Source organism: Eretmochelys imbricata, chromosome 5 (assembly GCF_965152235.1).
Source record: "Eretmochelys imbricata isolate rEreImb1 chromosome 5, rEreImb1.hap1, whole genome shotgun sequence".
In the NCBI taxonomy this organism is placed as follows: domain Eukaryota; kingdom Metazoa; phylum Chordata; order Testudines; family Cheloniidae; genus Eretmochelys; species Eretmochelys imbricata.
Genome location: NC_135576.1, coordinates 101886541 through 101905115, shown reverse-complemented (window position 1 = coordinate 101905115; position 18575 = coordinate 101886541). Strand labels below are relative to the sequence as shown.

Genomic DNA, 18575 nt, shown 5'->3' with positions numbered 1-18575 from the left:
CACTCTCCTTACAATGTGCATGATAATCAAGTTGGGCCATTTCCAGCACAAATCCAGGTCGTCCCCCCCCCCCCCCCCAACCCACTCTTGTGTCGCCAAAACCTCTAGTGAACAAAGTAATATCTGAGAATAGAAAAATATAATAGTTGACTGAAATGTTTATTTCCTTTCTTCTAACTTTCCTACTTATGAATCTGATCCTGCCTTGGGAGACCTTATGGGCGAATGTTAAAGAATTGTTTTTTAGAATTAGTTTTCCTAAGACGACATATTTGTAATACCTAGCAGGATTAAATATAATTTTGATGCTCTAACAGGTTTTATTAGTATGTTGCTACAGCTTTGGAAGCACCTTTTGGTAGGTCACAGCAAGAGGTCTATGCCACATCCTTTCGGCCAAAAGATATGTGCTTAACTGGAGATGGGGAACCCTATTATGATGACTAGTGAATACACGTATGGGAAATTAGAAGTAAACCAGTAAACAAAATTTCCAGTCAGTGTGCCTTTTGTGACTCTTCCATTGGGAATTACCAGAAAGGGTCCATGCTAATTTGTAGCTGTCTATGCTTCTTCCTCTTGGGTCCAGGTACCGTAGTTAGGTGTGCATTAGTGGTGATATATGGAGCTACAGAATCAAGTTTACAGACTTTCCGTAATTTCACAGCTATTCCTTCTCTCCTCCCTAGAACTCTCGAGATGGTGAACAAGCTATTTTACTAAATAAAATATGTCAGATCAATCCATATCTCAGAAATATCCAGCTGCCTACTCCTGTCTATTTTGTTATCCCTAAGTGAGTCAGAGGGGACAGACAATCCAGGACTAATTTTCTCCAAATTAGTTTCCTTAAAATTAAAAAAAAAATGTTTAAAACTTTCTTCTTTACCCACTCAGAATACTGCATCGAAGTTGTCTTCTACCTTAGAAATAGATTAACAGATTCCACGGGCAGAAGGGATCATTGTGATCTTCTACTCAACTTCCTGCATAACATAAGCCATGGACTTCCCCACAATAATTCCTAGATTATAGAAATAGGTGTATGCAGCCCACCAAACGTTAATGATGATCGTAAGAACTCTTATTTGAAATAATTATTTATTTGATTTATTTATTTAAATTTATACAAAAGATAAAAAGAATCCATAGTATTTATTAAGATCTGTTCACATTTGTAGTATGGTTCAAGAACTAAGCACAGTGTATTAATTTATTTGTTGATACTTAGATGTTCTAAGAATTTTACTTTGTTGTATAAGTCATTATGTTGCCTGAAATTGTTAATGAGTGTGTTGGTCATTCACTACTATGAGTAGGTAAGGTTAAAGATTATGTTTTCATTCTGACCATTAAAAGCCAGTCATCATTGCGTGTGATTAGAAGATTTAGTTTACTTTGGCTTCTAAGATGTTTTATTTACCCTTCTAAAGGAGAAAAAAGAAATTTCCTGCTGCACTTGAAAGTAAAATGTACAGGCTTTTAGTTTCAGCGTTGAATTAAAACCTGGTACGTTATTTGGTGTAGACAATAACATATATGTAGTGGAACAAAACTTTACAAACTAGTATTTAGAAAAGTAAATTAGTTCAGGATGAAGGAGCCCAATAAAAAAATAAATAGTTACTATTAAGCTGACACATTTATACAATACTATTTGATAGACAGTAGATAAGGTCAGGCTCTTAAACCATTCAGTCTGGTATGTAAAGTGTTGAAAACAGAAGGATCCCTACTGTGAAACTGAGTGTATTAAATAATCTTTAGGAAGCTTAACAAACAACATTAGAGTACACAAAATTTGCAGTAAAACATGTATTCTTAACACAGTTACTTTGCCTGGGTTTTACCTATTAGGCTGAAGATATGCTAATCTTGTCACGTGCAGCAGCTGGGTTTGTGCAATATTCTTTTCCTTCTCCTAGGGGTTAATTAGCCTTCTTTCAAAATGTGGCCTATTTAACTGTAGATTCTCATGATTCAGCCAATACTGCTGGTACAAAGCAGAACTGTTAACAGGCGGGTGTGTCCTACTGCTTAATTAGCCAGAATAGAAAGATCCTTTGTCAAACAAGCATCTGTTGCTCGTGATACACCTGACAGTCCCATTAGGCAAATATGACTAGACTGAAATTGGGCATCTCTCTCCTTCAACAATATACAGCTCATTTACATATGTGGAGCATCCCTGAAAAACTGCAGGGGTTTATTTAGTTTATCAGAATGAATTAGTGTAACTGATAAACATCACTTGAAGAAGCCCTGTAAAATAATTTTACTAACTAAACTGCTCCAGGACATGGCATTAGCAACAACTGCCACTGAACAGGGACACTATACATGTTGGATGTAAAGCAGAGCATATTTCACGTTTAAGGAAAATCCTGTGATGTGTTAGCAAATCATGTTAAAGAATTGTCCTCATGGGGTGAGCGTGGACAGTGTAGAAATAGAGGAGACAAACCAAAATACTTCTGAATAGGTAGGAATTAAGGTGTTACCTTTAAATTATCTGTTCAGCGAAAATTGGCAACCGCATTTATATTCCCCAAACATGCTTTAGCATTCTAATTGATCTACTGTTAAATCAACCTACAGAACTAATCAATTCAAGTGCCTCTGGCAGAATACTAGTTAGAATGTATTGTAGTTCCACTGGAGAGAGAGAGACAGCAAGTTACATCCTTAAATCTAGAGGGATTATTTTTGTCTTTGTTCTTTTCATTTACTAGATTCTTAAATTTTCAGACTTAAGGCCCTTCCCCATGAGGGCATCTGCATTAGGCATTTTTCTTACTGTTGCTACCATTGGTAGCCACTGGTGGGAGCAATGGTGGAGCACATGTGTAAATAGGGCTCCAGGCTGCTGCAGGTGAGTTAATCCCTGTATCTTCTTTGAGTGAGGTCCCTGTGCGTGCTCCACTTTAGGCTAGCTAGATTTCTTTATAAAAAAAATTTTGTTACTCTTTTCCCCGTTGGGGAAATCTTTATCAGACACAATGCTTAGCTCACCCAGATTTAAAAAATGTGACTCTTGCCATGAGGCAATGCCCATCTCAGACGGTCATTCATTGTGTGTTCGTTGTTTGGGGGAGACCCATATCCCCCCAAAATGTTCATGTTGCAGTAACTTGAAAGCCAGGGCAAGGCGTGACAGAGATCTCTGCCTCAAATCATTTAGATGGAGAAGTCCCTTCAGCCTACTCCTCCAGGAACAAAATCTACATCAGCAGATGGTTCCCCAAACAAACCTTTGCTAATGGGAGTGCTCAGCCTTCCCAATCATCCAGGAAGCAAGCCGCGACCTCTCCCAATAGGGACACTCGAAAAAAAAAAGAGCTCCCCAGCAAGGTCACCTTTTTCGGTGCCGAGTTCAAGTAGAGTGAGCAACTTTGAGGCTCCAGGCGGCTCCAGGCACCTCCGGCACCGTCCTTCAGCGGACCTCTGCCAAGCCCCACCATTCTGGAACGTAGTTGAGATGTTCCTCCTCCATGGCACCGACCACCCCGGTGTGGGAATCAGCACCGAGATCGATTCAACAAGCAATACCACCCCCACTGGCACGGATTCAGTCATCAGCGCCATCAGACAGGCCAACTACGGCACCAACCATCTCGAGAAAGGCACCGACTATATCCACATCAGCAGCACAGCTGCCACAGAAACATACTGCTCCACAGCAGTTTCTACAACACAAGGATATAGCGATCTCCTCAGTGCCACAATCACCCTTGCTCGGTACCGAGGGGATCTCTGGGCCAACTAACCGAACAATTGCCCACTTCTCTGGCTCCACATCCCTTCTCCAGTGATAAAGAGGAGGAAGTACATGGGAACTGTTTCTCCTCCCAGCACTCTTCTCCGATGGGACGAAAACCAACATGTGAAGCAGCTGAGACCAAATCTTACCATCCTTGTGAGGTACAGCAATGGTATGGGCAACCCTGGCTGGGTCCACCGTGATCTTTGTCATGCCTTGCCCTGACTTTCAGGTTACTGCAATGTGAGCATTTTGGGGAGATATGGGTCTCCCCCAGCAACGGACACACAATGAATGACCGTCTGAGACAAGCATCACCTCATGGCACGAGTCACATTTTTTAAATCCAGGCGAGCCAGGGATTGTGTCTGATAAAGGTTTCCCCAATGGTGAAAGGGAAAAATCTGGCAATTAAAGAAAAATATCTCTATCTTACAAAAACAATTTTTTTAAAATAAAGAAATATAGCTAACCTAAAGTGGAGCAGCCACAGAGACACACATCTTGAAGAACCATTGTTACTGCACAAGGTGAATAACTTCTTCATCTAACCCTGCTCACAGCATGACTACATGATGCGAAGATTAAAGTTAAAACATTATCATCTGCCAGTGCCTTTCTCATGCTGATGCTCTGATTGTTGATTCATAGATTCATAGATACTAAGGTCAGAAGGGACCATTATGATCATCTAGTCTGACCTCCTGCACAATGCAGGCCACAGAATCTCACCCACCCACTCCTGCAAAAAACCTCTCATCTATGTCTGAGCTATTGAAGTCCTCAAATCGTGGTTTAAAGACTTCAAGGAGCAGAGAATCCTCCAGCAAGTGACCCGTGCCCCGTGCTACAGAGGAAGGCGAAAAACCTCCAGGGCCTCTTCCTATCTGCCCTGGAGGAAAATTCCTTCCCGACCCCAAATATGACGATCAGCTAAACCCTGAGCATATGGGCAAGATTCACCAGCCAGATACCCAGGAAAGAATTTTCTGTAGTAACTCCGATCCCACCCCATCTAACATCCCATCACAAGCCATTGGGTCTGTTTACCAGGAATATTTAAAGATCAATTAATTACCAAAATCATGATACCCCATCATACCATCTCCTCGATAAACTTATCAAGTTTAATCTTAAAGCCAGATAGGTCTTTTGCCCCCACTGCTTCCCTTGGAAGGCTATTCCAAAACTTCACTCCTCTGATGGTTTGAAACCTTTGTCTAATTTCAAGTCTAAACTTCCCAATGACCAGTTTATATCCGTTTGTTCTTGTGTCCACATTGGTACTGAGGTGAAATAATTCCTCCCCCTCTCCGGTATTTATCCCTCTGATATATTTATAGAGAGCAATCATATCTCCCCTCAACCTTCTTTTAGTTAGGCGAAACAAGCCAAGCTCCTTGAATCTCCTTTCATAAAACAGGTTTTCCATTTCTTGGATCATCCTAGTAGCCCTTCTCTGTACCTGTTCCAGTTTGAATTCATCCTTCTTAAACATAGGAGACCAGAACTGCACACAGTATTCCAGGTGAGGTCTCACCAGTGCCTTGTATAACGGTACTAAAACCTCCTTATCTCTACTGGAAATACCTCGCCTGATGCATCACAAGACTGCATTAGCTTTTTTCACGGCCATATCACGTTGGCGGCTCATAGTCATCCTGTGATCAACCAATACTACAAGGTCCTTCTCCTCCTGTATTACTTCTAATTGATGCGTCCCTAGGTCATAACTAAAATTCTTGTTATTAATCCCTAAATGCATAACCTTACACTTCTCACTATTAAATTTCATCTTATTATTATTACTCCAGTTTACAAGGTCATCCAAATCTTCCTGTATGATTTCCTGGTCCTTCTCTAAATTGGCAATACCTCCCAGCTTTGTATCATCCGCAAACTTTATTAGCGCACACCCACTTTTTGTGCTGAGGTCAGTAATAAAAAGATTAAATAAGATTGGTCCCAAAACTGATCCCTGAGGAACTCCACTGGTAACCTCCCTCCATCCTGACAGTTCACCTTTCAGTAGGACCTGCTGTAGTCTCCCTTTTAACCAATTCCTTATCCACCTTTCAATTTTCATATTGATCCCCATCTTTTCCAATTTAACTAATAATTCCCCCTGTGGCACGGTATCAAACGCCTTACTGAAATCTAGATAAATTAGATCCACTGCGTTTCCTTTGTCTAAAAAATCTGTTACCTTCTCAAAGAAGGAGATCAGGTTGGTTTGGAACAATCCATCTTTTGTAAAACCATGTTGTATTTTTCCCATTTACCATTGACCTCAATGTCCTTAAGTACTTTCTCCTTCAAAATTTTTTCCAAGACGTTGCATACTACAGATGTCAAACTAACAGGCCTGTAGTTACCTGGATCACTTTTTTCCCCCTTCTTAAAAATAGGAACTATGTTAGCAATTCTCCAGTCATACGGTACAACCCCTGAGTATACAGATTCATTAAAAATTCTTGCTAATGGGCTTGCAATTTCATGTGCCAATTCCTTTAACATTCTTGGATGAAGATTATTTGGGCCCCCCGATTTAGTCCCATTAAGCTGTTCAAGTTTTGCTTCTGCCTCAGATATGGTAATATCTACCTCCATATGCTCGTTGCCATTTGTCATGCTACCATTATCCCTAAGATCCTCTTTAGCCTTATTAAAGACTGAGGCAAAGTATTTGTTTAGAATCATAGAATCATAGAATATCAGGGTTGGAAGGGACCCCAGAAGGTCATCTAGTCCAACCCCCTGCTCGAAGCAGGACCAATTCCCAGTTAAATCATCCCAGCCAGGGCTTTGTCAAGCCTGACCTTAAAAACCTCTAAGGAAGGAGATTCTACCACCTCCCTAGGTAACGCATTCCAGTGTTTCACCACCCTCATAGTGAAAAAGTTTTTCCTAATATCCAATCTAAACCTCCCCCACTGCAACTTGAGACCATTACTCCTCGTTCTGTCATCTGCTACCATTGAGAACAGTCTAGAGCCATCCTCTTTGGAACCCCCTTTCAGGTAGTTGAAAGCAGCTATCAAATCCCCCCTCATTCTTCTCTTCTGCAGACTAAACAATCCCAGCTCCCTCAGCCTCTCCTCATAAGTCATGTGTTCTAGACCCCTAATCATTTTTGTTGCCCTTCGCTGGACTCTCTCCAATTTATCCACATCCTTCTTGTAGTGTGGGGCCCAAAACTGGACATAGTACTCCAGATGAGGCCTCACCAATGTCGAATAGAGGGGAACGATCACGTCCCTCGATCTGCTCGCTATGCCCCTACTTATACGTCCCAAAATGCCATTGGCCTTCTTGGCAACAAGGGCACACTGCTGACTCATATCCAGCTTCTCATCCACTGTCACCCCTAGGTCCTTTTCCGCAGAACTGCTGCCTAGCCATTCGGCCCCTAGTCTGTAGCGGTGCATTGGATTCTTCCGTCCTAAGTGCAGGACCCTGCACTTATCCTTATTGAACCTCATCAGATTTCTTTTGGCCCAATCCTCCAATTTGTCTAGGTCCTTCTGTATCCTATCCCTCCCCTCCAGCGTATCTACCACTCCTCCCAGTTTAGTATCATCCGCAAATTTGCTGAGAGTGCAATCTACACCATCCTCCAGATCATTTATGAAGATAAATTGGGCCATGCCTAGATTATCCTTAACCTCCACTCCATCCTCAGTGTTCAACGGTCCCACTTCTTCTTTCTTTGTTTTCTTCTTATTTATATGGCTATAGGACCTTTTACTATTGGTTTTAATTCGCTTTTCAAGGTCCAACTCTACTTGACTTTTAGCCTTTCTCACTTTATCCCTACATGTTCTGACCTCAATAAGGTAGCTTTTTTTGCTGATCCCTCCCATCTTCCACTCCCTGTATGCTTTCTGCTTTTTCTTAATCACCTCTCTGAGATGCTTGTTTATCCAGCTTGGTTTACAACTCCTGCCTATGAATTTTTTCCCCTTTCTTGGGATGCAGGTTTCTGATAGCTTCTGTAGCTTTGATTTAAAGTAAACCCAGGCCTCCTCTGCCTTTAGATCCATAAGTTCTTCAGTCCAATCCACTTCCCTAAGTAATTTCCTTAATTTTTGAAAGTCAGCCCTTTTGAAATCAAAAACCCTAGTTGCAGATTTATTTTTGTTAATCCTTCCATTCAGTTTGAACTGAATTAGGTCATGATCACTTGAACCAAGATTGTCCACTACAACCATTTCTTCTATGGGGTCCTCACTACTCACCAAAACCAAATCTAAAATGGCATCCCCTCTAGTCGCTTCAGCAACTACTTGATGAAGGAATCCATCAGCTATCGCATCTAGGAAAATCTGAGCCCTATTGTTATTACTAGCACTCGTCCTCCAGTCTATCTCTGGGAAGTTAAAATATCCCATGATCACGCAGTTTCCATTAGTATTTACTTCATTAAAAACATTAAAGAGGGCTCTGTCCATATCCAGATTAGATCCCGGCAGTCTATAGCACACCCCAAGTACTATCCTAGGGGAGGCTCTAGTAGTTTTCTTCCCCAGTGTAATTTTTACCCAGACGGACTCTGACGTCTCCATTCCATCGCTTCTTATTTCTTTACATTCTACCTCATCATTGATATACAATGTTACTCCACCACCTTTACCTTTATTTCTGTCTTTCCTAAACAGCACATACCCTTCAAAACCTGTAGTTTAGTCATGACTACTATGTCACCATGTTTCTGTTATCCCTATAATATCTGGTTTCACTTCCTGCACCAGTAGCTCTAGTTCCTCCATTTTGTTACCTAGGCTCCTCGTATTAGTGTACGAACATCTTAATTTTTGCTCTTTGGCCTCGCTCACGTTCTGTAGCCGATTAGGCACGGTCATTCTACAGCCAGTATAACCTATTAGACTGGTATCCACACTGCCCTTCCTCCTTGTATACATTCTCCTACCCACGGCTGTATCCTTTCTTACTTGGTTTTCTTCCCTCACAATGCTAAAATCCGGCGTGGAGATTACCTGGACATCTCCCAACCATCTCCCCCAAATTCCTAGTTTAAAGCTCTCTTAATCAGTTGTGCCATCCTCCATCCTAGAAGTCTATTTCCTTCCCTACTCAGATGAAGTCCATCCCGAGAGAACTGTCATCTGTCTATGAATGCCTCCCTGTGGCCATACATCCCAAAGCCCTCCTTATAGCACCACTGCCTGAGCTATCTGTTGATACTCATAATCTTGTCACACCTTTGTTGCCCTTCTCTAGGAACAGGCAGAATCCCACTAAAGATCACCTGAGCCTCGATTTCCTTAAGTGTCTTCCCCAGCCTGGCATAGTCTCCCTTAATACTTTCCAGCGAGAATCTAGCCGTATCATTTGTTCCCACATGAAGGATAATTAGGGGATTCTTTCCTGCTCCCTTTAGGATCCTTTTCAACCTCAGGTCTACATCCCGTATCTTAGCACCTGGAAAACAGCACACCCTTCTATTCTCTGGATCAGCTCTGGTTACAAGCCTGTCTATTCTTCTCAATAAAGAGTTCCCGATCACATAGGCCTGCCTTTTCCTGGTGACAGTGGTATTCTCCAGTCTATCCCCTGTTCCCTCTGGCTGCAAGTTCTTTCCATTCCTGTTCTCCCTTTTAATCCTCTTCTACCCATCCTGTATCCTCCTGATGCTGTAGCTTTTATTTGTTTATTATTATTTATTATATTGGCTTAAAGCCTCACTTCAAATAGTTATTTTGTCTGATCTCACTGTTCTGGTTCAGAAAAATCTAGGTGCTGTAGGTAGTAGAGCAGGTAATTCAGTAGGTGGCACCCTTTGCTGAGTAATTAAGGAACAAATGCCCAACATAATTTTAAGGACCATTTTGCTAGTAGAATTATTGGCTTTCAGACAAACTGTAAAATAAAGGACATGACCACTTATGGATATTAATGATTGCGCATAACTTTTTGTATCAATAGTGGGGTTAATTTGTATGGTCTCTCCAAATTCCCATTACATCTGCCTACCTAAATTCCACTCTAAATTTCAGATTCCAAGGTTTCGGTTTCATCTTCCAAGCAGCTGTATGTGTGCTATTTTATGTAAATTATTTAATGAGATAATTTGCTTGATTCAGACATGTGGAAAATAATCCATTATGTAGTCCTTATGAGGTGGTGTGGAAAAGTAAGTGCCCCAAACTGGTTTGGGAGAAGAAAATGATATAAAGTATAATCTCATTCCTCTGTACCAGCCGGGAAAGAGGTGATTCCTGGCTAGAGAACAACGAAATAAGGTTATTGTTAGGTGGTGTACACACATTAGCTTGCAGTTATGAATGTTCTACATTCCTCTGTCCTCAGTTCCTCTCTGCCAGCAACACTGGGTTAAAGAAATAGTCTTCCCGTTGTCTTTGATGCTTTTTGTCATTTTTTAAATAATATTTCTTAAAACTTCTTATGTTTGGTATTAGTGTTTTTACCAGATTTTTGCAGTTGAGAACTTTGTCTGCTCAGTGAGCGATACAAAATTGTAAATCTGTAAAAATCCCACTATTTTAAGAGTTGAATGTCACATGACAAGATTTCTGTCACTTGAAGACAGTCATTCTTCCCAGGAAATTTGAAGTGATGGACGTTTTGTAGAAAAGCAAGAAGGGATTGGGATCTGTATCAAATGCATTTCTGTCATGTTGGGATAAAGGTTTCCTGTATGCTGTTTCTCTTTCGCCTTGTGTAATAAAGGAAATGAGATAAAAGGCTAGCCATATGATCTCAGTAGGTATGAAGGGGTTGACTCACCATTAGTGCCTCTTTGTGGTCAGGTGTTGCTTAGTAGCTCTCTTCCTATCCGGTACCTCCTGCTGATGGTCGCTCTGGGGCCGTGGTGGTCTCCCTCTTCCTGTGTCGTGGCCCTCTGGCCAGGTCATGTTAAAGGGCAGTTAATGAAGAGAAATAAGAGGAATTAACACAAATGAATTATCCTTAATTGGGTTAAGGCTCTCTTCTTTCAAAGGGCACTCATCTGTCTGTGGCCCTAAACTGAGTTCACATGTAGTAGAGGTGAATAGTTCTCTCTCTAGGAGAGTCAGTCTCTGGCCCTCCTTTTCTTCAGGCAAGGGCTGTTGGGCAGCAGTCCTCTGAGAAGTTCTTGCTTGCAGTTTGCCCTCTTTCCAGGAGCTGAGGACTGAAGGTCAGCTCTGCTCCCTGGTCTGCCATCAATTGACATGAGTATCTCCTTCTTAAACTCCTCCCTCCAATCCTAACATCTCTCATGAGTGCAATGGGGCGGAGCCACCCGAGCCCACATTAAGTCTTGAGAGAAGTGCTAGATCCTTGCTTCAGGAGGGCAGTCTGTCTCTACACTGGGCCCTTAGCCATGTTGAGTGGTGCTCACTTAATCTAATGAGTCACTTACGTAACCTTCCTTTCTCCTTCACAAAGTTGTCTCTTCAGCACCCAATGTAGGCAATTAGTAAGCAGTAGCAATACCCAACTAATGTCCAGATTCTTCAGCCCTTCTTCAGACTGAGCAATACTTACATGAGTAATCCCAGTTTTGGAGGAAGATAATTAAGAAGATTGTAGACTTTTCCAATTGTACTGCTTCTGCCTTCTCTTGTTCCCCACTTCATCATGTTCATATGATTTTGTGCAGGCAGAGGAAAACAGAGGAAACAGGCCCATTGCAACCTTCTCTAGAACATTTGGCCATGGCAGGTCAGTGTGTGTGTGCCGTTAAATGATACTGCTTGAAGTGGTTCCAGTGCTTAAAGTCATATGTGAAGATCCTATAGTCTGGATTTGTGAAGGAAGTATTTTATTAATAGATGATGATACTAATATTCTTTTTCTCAGTCAGAGAACTTTAGTTACAGATTTCTAGAGTTTGTGGCCAGAGGAGACTGTTAGATGTTCTAGTCTGACCTTTGGTATATCACAGGTCATTAAATTTCACCCAGTTATCCTATATTGAGCCCAGTAACTTGTGTTCTGACTCAAGCATGTCTTCCAGAGAGACATCCTGTCTGGATTTGAAGATGTCAAGACATGGAGAATCCACCACTTCCCTTGGTAGTTTGTTCCAGTGGTTAATCCCACTCACTATTAAAAAAATTTTTTTTTAAAAAGTGCCTTATTTTTAATCTGAATTTTTCTAGCTTCGGCTTTTAGCCGTTGGTTCTTGTTATGGCTTTATCCACTAGATTAAAGAGCCCTTTAATATCTGGTATTTTCTCCCCGTGAAGGTACCTATATGCTCTAATGAAGTCATCTCTCAGTCTTCTTTCTGATCAGCTAAACAGATTGAGCTCTTAAGTCTTGCGCTGTAAAGCAATTCCTTCAGCCCCTGAATCATTTCTGTAGCTTTTTTCTGCAATCTCTCAAATTTTTCAAAATCCTCTTTAAAATGTGGACACTAGAACTGTATGCAGTATTTCAGTATTGGTCTCACTGATGCTATCTGCAGAAGTAAAATCACTTCCTACTGCTACCTACTACTCCCCTGTTTACACATCCAAGGATCACATTAGCTCTTTTTTCTACAGTACTGCACTCTTTTTTCTACAGTACTGCTCATGTTGAGTTGCTTGTCCACTCTGACCCATAAATTCTTTATTGGAGTCAATACTTCCCTGGATAGAGACCTCCATTTGGGAGGTATGTCCTGCATTTCTTGTTCCTAGATGTATCATTTTGCATTTGCCTATAGACTGTTTATACTGTAAATTATCTGAAGCAAGAAATAGCTGGCTTTAAGAAATTACCTGAATCAGCTACAGACTAAGGACAGACTCATTTCTAAGTCTCCAGATTTGTTCTTTCATAATTGATTTCCTGCCTCAATTGTAGACTACAAATAAGTCAGAAACATCTCTGTTCATTAAGATTATTAAATAATAGAGATATTTGGGGCTTAAGTGAGAGCAGAAGATGCCCCTAAATATTTACATATATGAATGTTTGAGCCTGCATTCTTATGGAGAAAAAATGCCTTCCACATGGTGACTCTTCAGAAAGAAAAAAGTATTTCTGGTATTACATATTTTACTCATTGAACTTTTTCAATATACTTTGCTCATTCTGTGTCAGTACTTTCTGAAAACTGAATATATGGGGTACACCATAATTTAAAAATGCCTTTTGTAGAAATGACTTATAGTTCTCTAGAATTAAGGACAGTCAGTATGAATTGTGTTTTGAAGTATTCAGTTCAATATAGTGGTTATTGGAGACTTTATAAGAAGGCGTGTTTAGTGCTGGCTCAATAAAAGTGAAATACTTATAAGTGCAGTTTCTAAGACTAATTATATTGTTCGCTGTATAGATAGCTTCAAGTGTCCAGATTTAACTACGATGCAAAGATATAGGGTTTGATTGTCCTCTCAAATGAGTTTTACCGTGATGTAACTTCCAAGGACTTTCATGGAGTTGAAGCTAATTTATCCCATGACAAGTGGAGAAGAATCAGGTTAATTTCTCTAAAAGTTCTTTACTTCACAGCAATAAATAGGTTCAAAAGCACCTTGCTACTGAACTAGCATACAGTGTTATAAAGCAGGCTGGTAGGTAAACTAGGAAAAATTACTTATTGTTAGCATCTAAAGCTTGAAGTATTCTGTTCTCCATTTTCTTTCTGTGCAGCAGCCATAAGTAAATAGAGCAATAACCTGTATAATGTTACATACATATTTTCTTATATTTTAGGATACAGCAGCCGAGGGGCTGGGGGAAGAAATGTGCACATAGCCATGTGATGGTAGGGGGGAAAATCTTTTAGCTAATCCCCAGATTAGAATTTGGGCAAATGTTACTCTTTTAAGATTTACATAAAGGTAAGTGACAACAAGCAAAAAAGTTCATGTGGTAAACTGGATTTTACATTTTAATTTTATTCAGAGACCACGATGCAGACATCAGAGACTGTGTCGGACACAGGTTCAACAGTGACTTTACAGACATCTGTGGCTGGCCAGGCAGCAGTGCCCACACAGGTAGTACAGCAAGTACCGGTACAGCAGCAGGTAGGTGGCTGTTAGTCTTGGAAAAAAACATGAAAAGTCAAGTCACAGTTGTGCCTTTCCTCAAATATAATGAAGGACTGATTTTGTATAGGTCTGCTAAATGAACTCTTCTTTCTGTTTTTATCCATTTTATTTTGCTAAAACCAAAAGAGCTACATAAAAAGACACACTGCTTCTAGGATTTATTCCTTGAATAAGATCATCAAGACATTTATCAGAGGTGTATAACCACCATATATATATAAATATCTGGTAGTAATAATAGATAATATAGTAATGTAACATCATAATTTAACATTAATGTAAAACGATTAAATATTCAAATTAATTTATTTGAAAGGTTAATAAGGAAAATATGCCTAATATTAATGGCCAGATTCTTTTCCCTTTTTGTTTTGCCCCCTTGAATCAGTCTAAAATAAATGCAAAACGAGTATTACTTTGCACCTCTAAAGTTGTATGCTAAACACTGATGACACCCTTGACTTGAAAGCCCCACCCTAGAATTCATTTCAGCAGCTGAATCTGTGCAAGATCTACAGTGTAAATTGAACTGATTTGGGGGAATAGGTAATTGGGTGCAAGAGTTGTGCCTTATATTTAAAATAGTGTTCAAGGGTTTTTTTTCTCATACATGTAAATAAATCAGTATTTAATCATGAGCGTTTTGGGGATTGTGGATGACAGTGATGTTATCTTGCACTGAGAACTGGCTTTAAATAATTATAGAATCATAGACATTAGAAATGGAAAGGACCTTTTAGATCATGCAGTCTGATTTCTTGCCATGCAGTCTTGTTCCCAGGAGTAAACAGTTTCTAGTATTTTGTCAAATTTAGTTTTAAAATCCCAGGTAACATTGTTGACTTGCCTCTTACTTTTCATTGTTGATCAATTTTTCTTGATAGTAAGACCAAACTTTCTCTCTTCTAATTTCATGCTATTACTTCTGCTTATATTTCTATGTATAACATGGAATAATTCTGTTCCGTTCTAGGGTATTAATTCAGCAAAACTACTTAGGCACATAATTAACTTTAGGCATATGCTTAAAATCATCTCTATTCAGCAAAGCACTTAAGCACATACTTAAGTCCTATTGAAGTTGGTAGGATGTCAGTGTGTACTTACATGCTTTGTTAAATAGGGATGGTCTTAAGCATGTGCTTTAAAGTTAAGAACGTCTCAAAGTGGTTTTGCTGAGTTGGGATCTTAGTGTTTAGATCTTTCATTATTTGTGGATAGTTATGTTTTTCTGTCTCCCTCCTCGTAGTTATTGCTTAGCCAATCTATAGTATGTATTTGGTTCTTTTAATTTTTCCTCATAAAATAATCCCTCTAGCTCTATCATCAGTTGTGTAGATCAATTGTGTAGCTTTCTTATACTTATTCCAATTTTTTTTCTATTAATGTGGTATCCAGAACAGAACACAATAATCTAGATGTGGTTGCAGTGGACTCTTATCTGCCTGCTCTGGTGCGATGCCTTAGTGTATGCAGGCATCTGAAAATCACACTGGTCTATTTTTTGCAGCCAGGTAGCAATACGTAAGGCCACTATCAACCTTAGTTCTTCTTTTTGTAATTATTCCTATGGGTGCTTCACTTTAGGTATGCATGTGCACCTTGGATGAGAGATTTTTGGTAGTGGTATCTACATGGTCTGTGCTAGCTGTGCTCTGTACACCCTCCTGCTCTGATCTGAGGGCAGGTCAGACCCACTGCTACTCCAGTTCTTTCTCAGCTGCCCACTGCCTGAAAGGGAACCCTGGAGTGTCCATGCACTAGTGTACCTCTTGTCTTAGCCAGCTGTCCTTGCCTAATTCCTTAATTTTTATGACATTTTTTATTAAATTTATTTTACTTTTGAACTTACCTGCACACTTTTTTGTGCGTTTTTTTTTCAGAGGGTCCCCTCATTTTTCAAGGTCAGGCCTCCCACCTCACTTAGAGCCGTTTCCTTTGTTTGAGGTGTCTCTCTTTCCTTGCTGATTATGCCCCAAACCCTTGGTCTTAAATGCTGCCTGACCCCTAGAAGGTATTTACCCCTCAACAACATTCATTCTGGTTTTCTCCAATATCTGGGGGAGATAAATATCCCATCAAGGTGCAAGATCTGCATTGGATTTGGAAGCAAATCCAGGATACTGAAAGAGGACAGACTTAAGCTGCTGATCATGGAGCATTCCATGAGACCCTCCTCCAACTTGGGGCCTGTTCAGCAGCTTTGACTAGTCTAGCACACCCCTTCAATTTCCATCACTCCACTCTAGGGGGCAAGAACCATGGGGTATCTCCAGATAGTAGCTCAGAGCCCTCAAAAAAGATGAGACCTAAGCCTCCTGATAGAGAGGCCTTGAAGAAAAGGGATAAATTGCCTCAGAAATCTGTTAGCAAGGAGACATTGAATTCTGGTATGGGTATAGTTGAGGCTCCAAGACCCTCCTGTACTGAGCTTCCTGCACTGACTAAGAAGACCTTTAGTGCTCCCTGCTCTGAAAAGTCTCTTGGCGTGCAGCTTCACCTGGTACTAATGGTAATATGTGGCACTGAACCAGTAATGCATAAGGGCTCCATCACCTCAAAGAGATCAGTACTGGCACCAGCTCCCCTGCTTCCTGCCACTCGACTAGGGAACAAATACACAAGGCATTCTATTCATGCCCCTGTGCCATCTTTGGTACCAATGGCTTCAACTGTGATGGACTCAGCTCTCCTATGTCCTGCCTTCCTGGTACTGAGCAGATTCCTGTTTCTAAGCGACCTCCTACTATTCAAGGAGCCTTATTTCCCCCCTACTGATGGGTACTGAAGGAAACCTTGTGGACCCATGATCTCCTCTGGTACCAACTAAATGAGCTCCCCTTCGAAGACTCCTTTGCTAACTTGGATATGTCCATTCAGGAATCTATCATCTTCCCATTCAGACCCCTTCCCCAGAAGTCTGTTTTGAAAAGAGGGTCAGCAGGAACCAGACACATGCGAGTTCCTCAACAGCCTCCTTGCTATAACCTCTTTTGGGGTTCATTGCTTTTCCCCTATGCCCTGCCTCGGTGTCCCTTCTGCAGCTCCTGGGCTGCATATGGAGACCAGTATTATAAGAGCACACTCTCTCAGGAATGACCACCAGGAGTGAGAGGGACTTGTTCCTCAGGACCCCCCTCATCTCTACCCTTGTCAGGAGAACCAAGAACTGTGGGCTGATAGAAAGGCAACACCACCCACTAATAAGTCCTCTTCCTCACTTGATGAAGCTGTAATACCTCCTCCACGTTCCTATGCAGACGACTTCAAACTTTTCCAAGACTTCATGTAAAGAATATTTGAGTCTCTGCAAATCCCTCTGGAAGAGGTGCAGGAGTCACAGCATAGCATGATGTAAATCCTTCATTCCACCTCCTAGGGCAGGATGGCCTTGTCAATAAATGATGCCTTGCTAGAGCCATCGAGAACAGTATGTTAAATACCTGCTTCTGTCCCATCCACTTGGAAAAGAAAGGACAAGAAATATTCACTCCAGTGGCACAGAATACCTATTTGACTATCTTGAACTGATCGGTGGTTGATACTATTTATGAAACAAACAGCATGATTCCAGGTCCACATGATAAAGAGTATAAGCGGCTGGACCTTTTCAGTCATAAAAATTATTCCTCAGACTTATTACAATTTAGGGTAGCAAATTACCAAGATGTAATTGCTCAATATAATTACACAAACTATAATAAATTTCACTCATTTTATTGAATATCTTCCACAATAACAAAGAAACCGGTTCCAGGCACTCATCCCTGAAGGACAACTAGTTGCCAAGGCCTCATTAGCCTCTCTCATCTGTGGCAGTTTCAAATATATAAAGGGCCATAGAACCACCCAAGAAAAGATCTAGGTTCCACCTCTGTGGTTGCCCAGCTACCAGCCTGCATCAAACCACCATTTTGATATATTGGTTGAGAGCCACAAGTCACTTCATTATCTGGATCTTGCACTCCACCACCTTTCTACTTCCCATTTCCTGCCTTATGGGGACCATCTTTCCCATTTCATGCACTCATGGGAATGAATCCCTTTGAACCGGTGGGTGGTAGAAGTTGTCACATCAGGCTATGCCTCCTCTCCACCCACCCTCACTGCCCCTCCTCAGGGACCCATCTCATGAAGGTTCCTAATATAAGAAGTGAAATCCCGTCTTCCAACATGGGAAAAAGACTCTACTCCAAATACTTTCTGGTGCCCAAGAAGAAGGTGGGATGGAGACAGATCTTGAATCTCAGAACATTGAAAATATTTATCCAGACTCAGAGGTTCCGGATGATGACCTTAGCAGCAATTATACCACCTCTAGATCCAGGGGATTACTTTGTGGCCCTTAACCTCCAGGATGTGTGTTTTCATGTAGCAATGCATCCAGCTCACAATTGCTTCCTGTGGTTCACAGTCAGTCACAAACATTATCAATAATAGATACTTCTATTTAAGCTCTCTACTGCCCCAAGAGTCTTCATGAAGGCTCTGTCATTAGTGGCTGTCCAGCTGAATAGTTAGGAGTGATCGTCTTTGCCTACTAGATTACTGACTCCTCGAACAACGAGGTACAATCAACAGTTGGAAAGGCTCTACCTCTTTTCAACACACTGGGGCTAACATTCAACAGAGAAAAGTCCACTTTGATACCTACCCAATGTATCAAGTTCATTGGGGCCACCCTGAACTCCTAGACCACCAGAACACACGTACTGTCAGACAGATTTGTCACAATGTCCAACCTCATCTCCCAGCTTCAGTTAAGTCCTCGAACAGTGAGAACTTGTGTGCAGCTGTTGGAT

The 18575-nt window shown here is 41.0% G+C and overlaps 1 protein-coding gene across 6 annotated transcripts in view; it reads left to right on the top strand.

Moving 5' to 3' along the window:
• Positions 1-18575, top strand: part of RFX3 (regulatory factor X3) — a 252819-nt gene that overhangs the window by 122264 nt on the left and 111980 nt on the right. For 3 of the 6 annotated variants that reach the window (XM_077817625.1, XM_077817623.1, XM_077817629.1), the window contains exons 1-2: positions 11404-11446; positions 13625-13749. In XM_077817625.1, the coding sequence (XP_077673751.1) occupies positions 11440-11446; positions 13625-13749 (132 nt within the window). In that variant the 5' untranslated portion in view covers positions 11404-11439. Of the gene's footprint in view, positions 1-11403; positions 11447-13624; positions 13750-18575 lie in introns of those variants that run through there. The other 3 variants (XM_077817624.1, XM_077817628.1, XM_077817626.1) reach the window with 2 other exon arrangements.